The sequence below is a fragment of the Zeugodacus cucurbitae genome, chromosome Y (assembly GCF_028554725.1).
Source record: "Zeugodacus cucurbitae isolate PBARC_wt_2022May chromosome Y, idZeuCucr1.2, whole genome shotgun sequence".
NCBI classification, from domain to species: Eukaryota; Metazoa; Arthropoda; class Insecta; order Diptera; family Tephritidae; genus Zeugodacus; species Zeugodacus cucurbitae.
Genome location: NC_071673.1, coordinates 7,594,189 through 7,605,758, shown reverse-complemented (window position 1 = coordinate 7,605,758; position 11,570 = coordinate 7,594,189). Strand labels below are relative to the sequence as shown.

The following is an 11,570-nucleotide window of genomic DNA, read 5'->3' as shown; positions in this document are numbered from 1 at the left end:
GCGGAAGTGGCCCGGAACCGCATCATCATTGGTGTTCTGGATGAGGGAGACCCCGAAGGAAAAATCCCCAGAACCCAATGGAAATGGGTACAGGCTGCGCTGGCTAATGTGGCTCTAAAAGTGCTATTAAGCAATCCAGGCCCGCCGCCGTCATGCACAGATGCTGGATGCTACCAGGGTCAGATCAAGCTAGTAGCTTGTGATGACGAAAGGTCGGTCCAGCTATATAAGGCCGCTATAACGAAGGTGGGAGAGGTGTATCCCGGAGCCAAGCTAATAGCCGTCGACAAAAAAGACATTCCGTCCAGGCCGAGGGCAAGAGTTTGGATACCGGCTACACCATCCCAGCCGGAACAGATCATGCAGCTGATCAAAGCTTGCAACACAAACCTACCAACGGAGGGTTGGAAATTTGTGAAAGCTTTCGAAGAAGCAACAATTGTATCAGGCGTGGAGACCAAAAGGGCCACTGTATCAGGCGTAGAGACCACTAAAGTCAAAGTGAAGACCTACAAAGCAGATGCCGGTGCTATCGACCATCTTACCTCGGATAACGAGATGGGTGAGGTAGAGGAAGATCCAATGGAGCCCTCGAGCGATATCGAAAGCCTCGAGGCTAGGTGAGTGCTCCTCAGAGTCTGAACTAGCGGGCAGGCTCTCAAATTTATATACCGAGAAAGAGCTTTTAAGCGATTCTCTAGATGATGTAGATGTAACCATAACTAATGCATCTCTTACAAATAAATCTTCACCATAGCAAACTAGCGTCAGTAGCTCTAATTAACCGCATGGCAACAGATCAGCCTGACTTTGTCCTCATTCAGGAGCCATGGGTTAATGGAGTTCGGATTTGCGGTCTGAGGACGCCGAATTACAAGTTATACGTGTCACACTGCGAAGGTAAGAATAGGACATGTATATTGGCTAGGAAGGATCTTATTGTTTTTATATTATACGAATATAGTGACAAGGACACCACGGCAGTAAGCTGGGAGACGGGCAGAGGTAATTACCGGCTAGTCTCTTGCTACATGCCATACGATGAGGTGTCATCTCTGCTTATAAAAAGGTTGGTACACGATAGCGAAGCGTCCAAGAGGCCATTAATACTTGGATGTGACTCAAACGCCCATCATTCACTGTGGGGCAGTTCTGATACCAAAGTAAGAGGTGAGTTGCTCTTTAATTATTTAGTAGGTACGAAACTATTGTTGAGCAATAGAGGCAACGCGCCAACCTTCATCACTAGAAACCGACAAGAAGTATTGGATATTACACTTGTGTCGGAAGAGCTGATAGATAGGGTAATACGATGGAGGGTTCTAGAAGAACACTCCTTTTCCGATCATCGGTATATTGATTTTGTACTGAGTGAAAAAGTAGACCATGAAAACAAATACAGGAATCATAGGAAAACAAACTGGCTAGTGCACATGCAAGAGCTAAAAAAGAACATTCCTACGTTTCCTCCGTTCCAACCTAAGTACAAAGAGAACTTAGACACTTTAGTTGAACGATTCACGGAATCTTATCAGCAAGCTTTGGCAATGTCATGTCCTCTTACTCGCAGTAAGGGAAGAATTAGGCCACAATGGTGGTCCCCCGAGCTTAAGAAATCTCAAAAGGATTGCAGGAAGCAATTCAATGTAGCAAAACTATCCCAAGAACAACAGGAATGGGACCGCTACCATAGCCTTCTGAGGTAATACAAAAAGGAAATCAGGAAATCGAAACGTAATTCGTGAAAATCCTTCTGTGAAGAAATCGAGACCACGGCGGAAGCGTTTAGGCTAAGAAAAGTAATAGCGAAATCTGCACATAATATTGGGTACCTTCAGAAGCCGGACCAAAGCTGGACGGAATCCAGTGAGGAAACCCTAAAATTACTGATGGATACTCACTTCCCGGGCAGCTCAGATAGCTTCACCGCGGAATATACATTTGATACTGAAATTGAGCCAGATCCTAATATGGCCGATTTAATATCAGAGGACAAGATAAGATGGGCTGTTAATAGCTTCAAGCCTTTTAAATCACCGGGACCCGACGGCATATTCCCGGCTCAACTACAAAAATCGATAAGCTACGTAATGGATTGGTTAACAACCATTCTCGAAGAGACTCTCCGATTGAACTTTATTCCTTCTCTATGGAGGAAAGTGAAGGTAATATACATACCTAAAGCGGGCAAAAGCTCTCACAGCAGTCCAAAGGACTTTAGACCAATCAGTCTCTCCTCATTTCTACTGAAAACGTTGGTACTCCAAAGGAAATCCACGGAAACAGCTTTAAATTCTGTGGTGACAGAGATTGAAAGGGCCCTGGAGGTAAAGGAATACGCTCTCATTACCTTCCTGGATATAGAGGGAGCTTTTAACAACATCCAGCCTAAGGCCATTATCAGCGCGCTTAAAGATCTGCATGTGTCGGAATCACTCACGAAGCTTATAGAACAGATGCTTCTATGCAGGTTCATAACTTCAACACTGGGGGTTTCAACGATGTGCAGATCTGTCCAAAGGAGTACACCTCAAGGAGGCGTGCTATCCCCCTTCTATGGATCTTAACAATGAACAGTATGTTGTTACATCTAGAGAAGGGGGGTGTACATGCTGTGGCCTACGCTGATGATGTGGCGGTTTCAATTAGAGGAAAATTCCCAAGTATCCTCGCGGACCTTATGCAAACAAGGTTAAATGAGTTAAATCGATGGGCTAAATCTTGTGGATTAAGCCTGAACGCAAGTAAAACTGAGATAGTGCTGTTTACTAGGAAACACAAAATCCCAGAGTTCACACCACCCTCAATAAATGACACATCACTAACAATAAGTGAGAAAGCAAGCTATCTGGGACTAATTTTAGACAGGAAGCTATCGTGGAAACCAAACTTGGAACTTAGGGTAAAGAAGGCAGCTTTGGCCTTATACACCTGTAAAAGGATAGTCGGACCAAAATGGGGGCTAACACCCCGCATATCGCATTGGCTCTACACAGCTGTGGTAAGGCCGATTATGCCATACGGTATATTGGTCTGGTGGCCAATACTCGACAAGAAGTACGCAGTAAAGAGCATGGGTAGTCTACAAAGAGCGGCATGTATATGTATCAGTGGAGCTCTCAGAACAACGCCGAGCCAGGCGTTAGAGGCTATTCTGCACTTACTGCCTATAGACATATTTTGTAAGCAACAGGCGGCGAAATCGGCACTTAGACTGAGAGAATCTACACTACTGCAAACCTGCAACAGAGGTCATTCTAGTATACTCGGCAAGTTCCAATTTCTACCAAATAGGACGGATTTTCGCAATCCTATTGAAATGAATCTAAAATCTGAACTACATATATCATTCCCCTCTAGAGAGGAGTGGGATATGGGAAAAGTAGACAAAGATTCAGCGATAAGTATCTATACGGACGGGTCAAAACTAGACAAACGAGTTGGAGGTGGGGTATTCTCGGAAAAACAAGATACCAGAATCGCCTTCCGGCCACCGGATCATTGCAGTGTATTCCAAGCAGAAATCACCGCAATTAAAGAAAGCCTTCTCGTTCTGTCAAAAAGAGTATTAGCGGCCAGACAGTTATTCATATTCTCGGATAGTCAAGCGGCTCTAAAATCATTAAAGTCTCATAAAATATCTTCTAAGATAGTGAAAGAATGCTTGGATTTATTATTGACAATGACGTCATATTTCACGATACACCTGCAATGGGTCCCAGGACATGGCGACATCCCTGGGAACTGTGTGGCAGATGAGCTAGCCAGATTGGGCACCACACTGCAGTTGGAGGCCGATAAAGAGGCAATATATATAACTCTGGCAACCTGCAAATACTTAATCGATAAACATGCAGTAGATACGGCTGAATCACAATGGAAACAAGTAACGACTTGCTCCGTAAGTAGACACACGTGGCCAGAGTGGAATAAGACTTGCCGCTTATTGAAATTTAAGAGGAATGAAACAAGAACCCTTGTAGGGGTGCTAACGGGACACTGTCTGATTGGGAGACACGCCAGCAGACTAGGCCTACCTTTCAATGATTACTGCAGGAGCTGCCAAGAAGAAGAAGAAGAAACGATTACACACCTTCTCTGTGAATGCAAGGCTCTGTACTGAAAAAGAATCGCAACTATTGGACGCGGTTTTCTCGAAGATGTGGGCGAAGTAGCTAATGTCAAACTGTGTGAACTTTTTCACTTCATTAGGACCACAGGGTGGTTTAATGATGACTCGATAGTGTGAGGGATCTCAGTCCCAGTGGTATCACAATGGGCCTCCCAAAGGCCTAGGTGCGCCGGTTGGCAGCCACTCTACCTAACCTAACCTAACCTAAGTACTTTTCTGGAGCGCCTGGAGTCTGCACTTGTAAATCAGTGTCGGTGATGGAGGTTGTGCGATGCATCCGAAGCAGTGGAACTAATTTTTTTTTTTAATTTTTATAAGTTTCTTTTCCTTATGAACTAAAACAATACCGAAAAAGTTATAAAATACAACATTTTTTCGACGTTTGAAAAAAAAGTCACTTTTTAACAAAAAAAATTGACTTTAAGTTGCAAAACAAGTAGTTATAATAATACTTTTGTACAACCTTTTTAGTTCAAATAGGAGATAGATCACCTTGGGATTTTCCGGTCGGAGATATGTATATTCTTTTTGCTATCGCCGGCACCGTTTTCTAACACTTGTGAAAATGAAAACTCGAGAAAACGCGCTTTAAAGGTCTGTCTGAGCATTCGCACCTGCTCGACGCTCGGCCACTAAAACTGCTTTAGCTTCGAAAATATGTCGAATTGGCCTCTTGAATTTTAAAGACATTTTCTTGGATAGTTTTGGAAGAGATTTAAAACAAAACAAAAAAATCGATTTTTTGAAGCCTGTAAAGCAGACTACTGCCTTAGGGTGCGTGCAGAGTGGCCGCTTGTTGCCGAGCCGAGCCGACTGACGCTTATTGCGAGAACCAATGCGAGAAAACTGGTACTATACAAATTAGTACAAATAAGCGCGAACAGGTCATAGTGGGCGCCGAGCTGGTCAGAGCGCAAAGCTGATTGAATGCGAGAAAACAGTTCCAAAGCGTATTTCAGCGCCGAAAACATTGGTTATTCTGCGAAAAGCTAGTTTTGGACATAAAATTCTTTGGAAAAAGTAAAATTAAAATGAAAATCATATGCTGTCATTCATCATTTAATGGCATTCTTGTTGAACTTTTCTTGAGTACAGTCGTGTGTTTTGGTTTATTTAAAATGAATGTAGAACAATTAATAAGTGAAGTTTTTTCTCGGCCGGCTTTGTGGGATCAGAAAAATAAATGTTATCATAACCGTGTTTTAGTGGAAAAGCTATGGATGTCCGTTGCTTCAGAAATGAAAATACCAAGTAAGTTACTTTGAAATTTGTTATATTTTATTCATGCATACGAAATTACAAAATTTATCTCTTATTAATCTACCATTTTTGGCACTTGTTTTGTTGAATTCTTTTATGATTTTTTCCAAATTTTCTTTTTGCATTTCTTCTTTTAAATTTTCATCTAATCCCTCTAAATCAATAATTATGTTGTGTAGAAGGCATATACATTTTACAAGGAGTTCAGCGAACAAAGGATCCGTTTCAATGGGTTTCCATAATATTCTGAACCTTGCACTTAATAACCCAAAGGCGCATTCAATGCACTTTCTAGCTCTTGAAAGCCGGGCATTAAAATATTCATGGTCTTCCGTTATCTCCTTTCGGCTATACGGCCTTAACAAACATTCTAAAAGGGGATAAGCCTCATCCCCAAGAAATACATATGGCACAATTTCTTCACTGTTTGGCAGACATGTATTTCCTGGTACAGGTAGTTCTCCACTTTTTAAAAGATTAAAGATTTTGGAAGAGCTAAAAGTGCCACCATAACTTTGCTTTCCGTATCCACCAACTTCAACCGCAATAAATTTGCAGTTGGCATCGGCAATACCTTGCAATACAATAGAAAAAAAGTGTTTATAATTATAATACATGGAGCCAGTATTTCCGGGACACTTGATTCGTATGTGCTTCCCGTCGATAGCACCAATACAATTTGGGAAGTTCCATAGCTTCCAGTATTGCTCTGCAATTTCTTGAAAACATTGTTCGTTTGGCTGCGGCATATGTATAGTAAACATATTATCCCATAGAACTTGTGTTGTCTCCTTACCAATAGCTCCTACTGTTGATTTGCCTAGCCGAAACGAAAAAGCTAGTGAGGCAAATAATGCTCCAGTTGCCAGAAATCTAAATAAGAAAGTTAAAACAAAAATTGTTATTTAAATTCATGTATGCATATAATTTTTATCATATTTTTATTATATGGTTTTATTTGATCTTGCAGAGGAAGACTTTAAAAAAAAATGGAAGTATTTACGCGATCAATTTCGATGTGAAGTACGCAAAATTCCAACTCCAAAATCGGGGGATGCCGCATCACAAATTACTTCGAGTTGGCCTTATTTCAATTCTCTACTGTTTTTAAAGGACCAAATGAAATTCAGAAATTTAAGTGGTAATTTAAAAGCGCCAAGTGTAAAAGCTACCCAAGAAGAGGTTGTATATGAAGAAGAAATTGAAGATATTCTCAACACTTCACAAGTCGAAGAAACAAGAGATCTGTGCGACAATGACGAGTTCAGCTGTGAAGTTCCATCGAAAAAAAAAATACCTCTAACAGCACTGCCCAATTGTTGGAAATTGAAAAAAGAAAATTGGCACTGCTGGAAAATAAAAAAATGGAAAAAAAGACTGTATTGGATGAAGATGAAGCATTTTTCGTAACTCTTTTGCCGCATATTCGGAAGTTGGACCCAGAGAATAAATTTCTGTGTCGAATGGAAATGCAAAATGTACTTTATAAATACGTGTATGCAAAAGTTAAAAATATGCCCACACTGTCCAATGAAACTTCAAGATACGCGCCTTTGTCTTCACCAACCAGCGTTTCTTCTGAAAGCTACCAGATAAATTCTTTAGACCTTAGCACAACTCCTTGTTTTCAACCGATTCCTTCTAAATTCCTCTTAATTAATTTATATTATTTATTTTTAATTTTTTTTTTTAATTTTTCTTTTTATTTATAAAAAAATGTATTCATGAATTTAATACGATATAAAATGAATTTAATACAATAAATACAAATATATAAAACATAAAAAATTTCTTACCTGAGAGTTACTATCAAGCGTTCACATGGACATATTGGTACTTTAATAAAATTACTCCACTTCTTTTTTAATTTATCACCAATCTTTTCGAGAATATAGTCGAAAGTTTCAATACTCATTCGAGTATATTCTTTAAACTTGGCAGGATATTTTCTTAAATCACTATATAAGTGATGAAATTCTCCAAATTCACTTCGTTTATCATTTATTGGATGTTTTCCAAATGATTTTTTGTTGATAAAATACTTTAAAACAGTAGCCGAAGCTAAATACTCATCATCTGACGAATCCATATCTTTTCACTTCAATTTCACAAACACGAATGAACAACAAACCCAAATGCATACAAACATACATAAAACACAAATAATAGATAAAATATCAGCGCTGATTCTCGCATCCACTATGCACACTCAAACTTGTTTCTCGCATGAACAAGTTCTTGCAATAAGCGTCAGTCGGCTCGGCTCGGCAACAAGCGGCCACTCTGTACGCACCCTTAAGACTATATCCTTTTATGGTAGTTTTAATTTTATTAGGTGAATGATTTGAAGAAAATTCAGAATATGTATCAGCTGTTACAATTGACTTATTGCCAATACGTCACTATTACTTGAAAGATTTATACAACTCATCTAAATACAAAGTAATCTGTTATAGAAGAAATATGGAAATAGTTTTCCACTTATATCTAAACTAAAATCGCTAATAATAATTATTATAATTGTTATTATTATTATGTATAATTTTCACTTACCATTGTGACTGCCAACTCCTTCTATTTAATTAATTAGAATTCAAATAAAAAGCGTATCATATATTTTATCAGAGTCTTCCCGTGGTTTCCATATCCGTCTATGATAAGAATTCTTATAATCATTTTGGAATTCAGATCTCTAAAATTATATACCATCGTTGTCGTGATTTCAGTCTAAACAAGTAAATTTATATCAAAATTGTGATAATAAGTAATGATAATATATTATTAAAATTGTTTTAGTCCCTAAATACGAATGCATAGAATATTATTAGTTGTTATATATATACCTACATTTCTATCAAATAATTATGCTACATTCTTCCCGAGTTGAATAGGCTATATTTATTGCTAGAATCTCAACTTTCTGAAAATAGTTCCCAGGTGAGGGTATCAAAAAGACTCCGTGATGGAGAATTTTCATCTAAAACTGAAAATCGTCTTGCAAGTCATTCTCATCGCATCGCAATCGCGTGCCAGAGAGTCGAGTAAGAAGCGTTCGCAGCTGCTTGCTGAACAAAATTTCAAAACCTCCCAAGTACGCGCTTAGTGTCGAGTATGGAGCTTGTGCAGCGGCTTGAAGAACAAAAAAATATTAGAAATATACAAACTTACTAAATATATATACTCGGTAGAGACCGACCGATTAATCGGCCATATTTGGCCGATCCTTAGTCGATTCTTTCAACTTCTTTCGGACACTAAAATGCTACACTAAGATGCATTTTTTTTACTTGTTTGATTTCTTTAAAGCATAAAATTTTAATTCTTCTATTTACCATATAAAACACAGTGATTTACATTTGATTAAACTAATAAATCACCACGATGATAATTTAAGTCTAGTATAAAGAAATTCAATAATTTTGCATTAAATTGAAGGTTTTATTTAACACTGCTAGAAAGATTCAATTTATGTCAAATATTCACAGTTTTGTTTAACAACTTGTTGAGATTTTGAAGATAATGTCATAAAACCACTATTATAGAAGCATTCACAACTAGGAGAATCTATTTTTGAAAGTTCACCAGAGACAGGATCACGTAATAATCACTTGGTGCTGTCCTGGACTATAAGGTGCATGCAAAAGAACCAGCCAAACAAGCTTCCAAAGTTTCTATCGAGTCACTTTCACAATGCCGCCTTTCACAATGCGAAATATAAATGACGAAAGTCATCTCTTTGAAAATAACGGATTATTTTTACTAGACCTACTAATTTCGAATATTGGCCTTAATGCTCATATTTGTTCTTAAGGGATTAAATGGCCTATTTTCAATAATTTTTTTTCGATGTAAACAATTATTTATTTAATTCAAACTTTTTTCTGTCATATAGATACATATTTAAAGAATAATTTCTGAAATTTTCAAAAAAAAAATTAAAACTTCTCCATTGAGACGTCATTTCCGGTGACCCCTCGGTGCGTCCGCGTTGTCAGCATAACTCCTGATAGGATCATCAAAAATTAAAAACAAAACAAAAATAAGTATTCTAAGTAAGACCATAAACTCTTGCTTGAACGAAGGAAAGACAAAAAACTAAAAATTGGAATCTTGGCAGACATTTTTCTAAAAAAAATAAAAATTTCAGTCGAATATGTTTGACATTTTGCTTTTTTTTTTTTAAATAGTTGTAATTGAAAAAAGGAGAAATCCTTCAAGCAAGAGTAAATTGTATCTCGAACACCTATGGAAAATTGCATCAAGATCGATTGAGTAGTTTTCGAGAACATTTGACAACCGACTTTGAAAACAAGGTTCAGAGAAAAACGCGTTTAAAGTTTTGAGGAACAATAATAACTGACTTGGATTCATGTTCGAATTTTCCTCATTTTACTTTTTTTATATGAACCCACGCAAGAAACGGGAAGGTACATACATACATTGGTATCCGAGAGTGTGTATAAGTATGAAAAAACTTATAACTTTTGAAATGTTTGTTAAAACACGTGCTGAAATAATGTCGTCGTGAAGCATCTTATAAAAATTTTATTTGCTAAATATCAGTAAAAAAATTTAATTATTTATGTTTGTTTATTTATGACACATTTCATTTTATGTATAACTATATACACTATATAAAAAAAAAAATCTCCCCAATGAAAACAAACACCGAGCCTCGGATGAGAAACCCCCCTTTTGATGACGACCCCTGCAAACGTACTAAGGATCATGATTTGAGGGCATGCACCTGGAATGTCCGGACTCTTAATTGGGAAGGTGCCTCTGCCCAGCTGGTTGATGTCCTCATACAACTAAAGGCTGACATCACCGCCGTCCAAGAAGTGCGATGGACGGGACAAGGACGGAAGAAGGTGGGTCCTTGTGACATCTACTACAGCGGCCATATAAAGGAGCGCAAATTCGGTGTTGGATTTGTGGTGGGAGAGATACTGCGTCGCCGAGTCCTGGCATTCACCCCGGTGGATGAACGTCTTGCCACAATCCGCATCAAAGCGAGGTTCTTCAACATATCGCTGATTTGCGCCCACGCCCCAACGGAAGAGAAGGACGATGTGACCAAAGATACTTTCTATGAGCGCCTAGAACGCACCTATGAGCGCTGCCCCCGCCACGATGTCAAAATCGTGCTTGGCGATTTTAACGCCAGGGTGGGTAAAGAAGGTGTCTTTGGCACAACAGTCGGAAAATTCAGCCTCCATGACGAAACATCGCCAAACGGCCTGAGGCTGATCGACTTCGCTGGGGCCCGAAATATGGTTGTCTGTAGTACCAGATTCCAGCATAAAAAAATTGATCAAGCAACGTGGCTGTTCCCTGATCGAAACACGCGCAATCAAATCGTGATAGACGGAAGACATGTCTCCAGTGTCTTAGACGTGCGTACGCTCCGAGGACCAAAAATTGACTCGGACCATTATCTAGTAGAAGCAAAGATACGCTCTCGACTCTGTGCAGCAAAGAACGCCCGTCAACAAACTCTAGGAAGGTTCGACGTCGAAAAGCTGCAATCACAACCGACAGCCGAACGATTTTCTACTCGACTTGCCCTCCTGCTCTCTGAGAGCACTCATCAGCATCTCGATATAAGGGAGCTGTGGAACGGCATCTCAAACACATTGCATACCGCTGCAGCCGAAACAATTGGTCTCCGGCAACGCCAAAAAACCAGTTGGTACGATGAGAATTGTCGTTCCGCAGTGGAGAGAAAACAGACTGCCTACCTCGCAACGTTGCGATCGACCACAACACGTTCGGGGTGGGATAGATATCGAGAACTGAAGAGGGAAGCGAGACGCATTTGCAGACGTAAAAAGAAAGAGGCCGAAATGCGTGAGTATGAAAAGCTTGAAAAGCTGGCCGACATGGGTAATGCTCGAAAATTTTATGAAAAGATGAGGCGATTTACAGAAGGTTTCAAGACCGGAGCATTATCATGTAGGGACCGAGGAGGTAATCTGGTAACGGATGTCCAGAGCACACGAGGATTATGGAGGGAACACTTCTCCGACCTGCTCAATGGCAGTGAAAGTACAACACCAGGAGATGGCGAACCCGATTCCCCAATCGATGACGATGGAATAGATGTTCCATTACCCGACCATGAAGAAGTTCGAATAGCAATTACCCGCTTGAAGAACAACAAAGCGGCGGGGGCCGA

General features: G+C 39.4%; 1 protein-coding gene across 1 annotated transcript; it reads right to left on the bottom strand.

Annotated features, from left to right (window-relative positions):
• Positions 1-4,909: 4,909 nt before the first annotated feature.
• Positions 4,910-7,664, bottom strand: LOC128923545 (uncharacterized). Its single transcript, XM_054235811.1, has 2 exons — positions 7,189-7,664; positions 4,910-6,265 (listed from the first exon to the last, which is right to left on the bottom strand). Exons 1-2 carry the CDS (start codon positions 7,479-7,481, stop codon positions 5,404-5,406), a joined length of 1,155 nt encoding a protein of 384 aa, XP_054091786.1. The 5' UTR covers positions 7,482-7,664; the 3' UTR covers positions 4,910-5,403.
• Between the last annotated feature and the right edge of the window lie 3,906 nt (positions 7,665-11,570).

Coding starts and splice junctions, on each gene's coding strand:
- LOC128923545 (XM_054235811.1), bottom strand. CDS start 7,481: ATGGATTCGTCAGATGATGAGTATTTAGCTTCGGCTACTGTTTTAAAG. Junction 6,266..7,188: donor CGCTTGATAGTAACTCTCAG/GTAAGAAATTTT, acceptor TTTCTTATTTAG/ATTTCTGGCAACTGGAGCAT.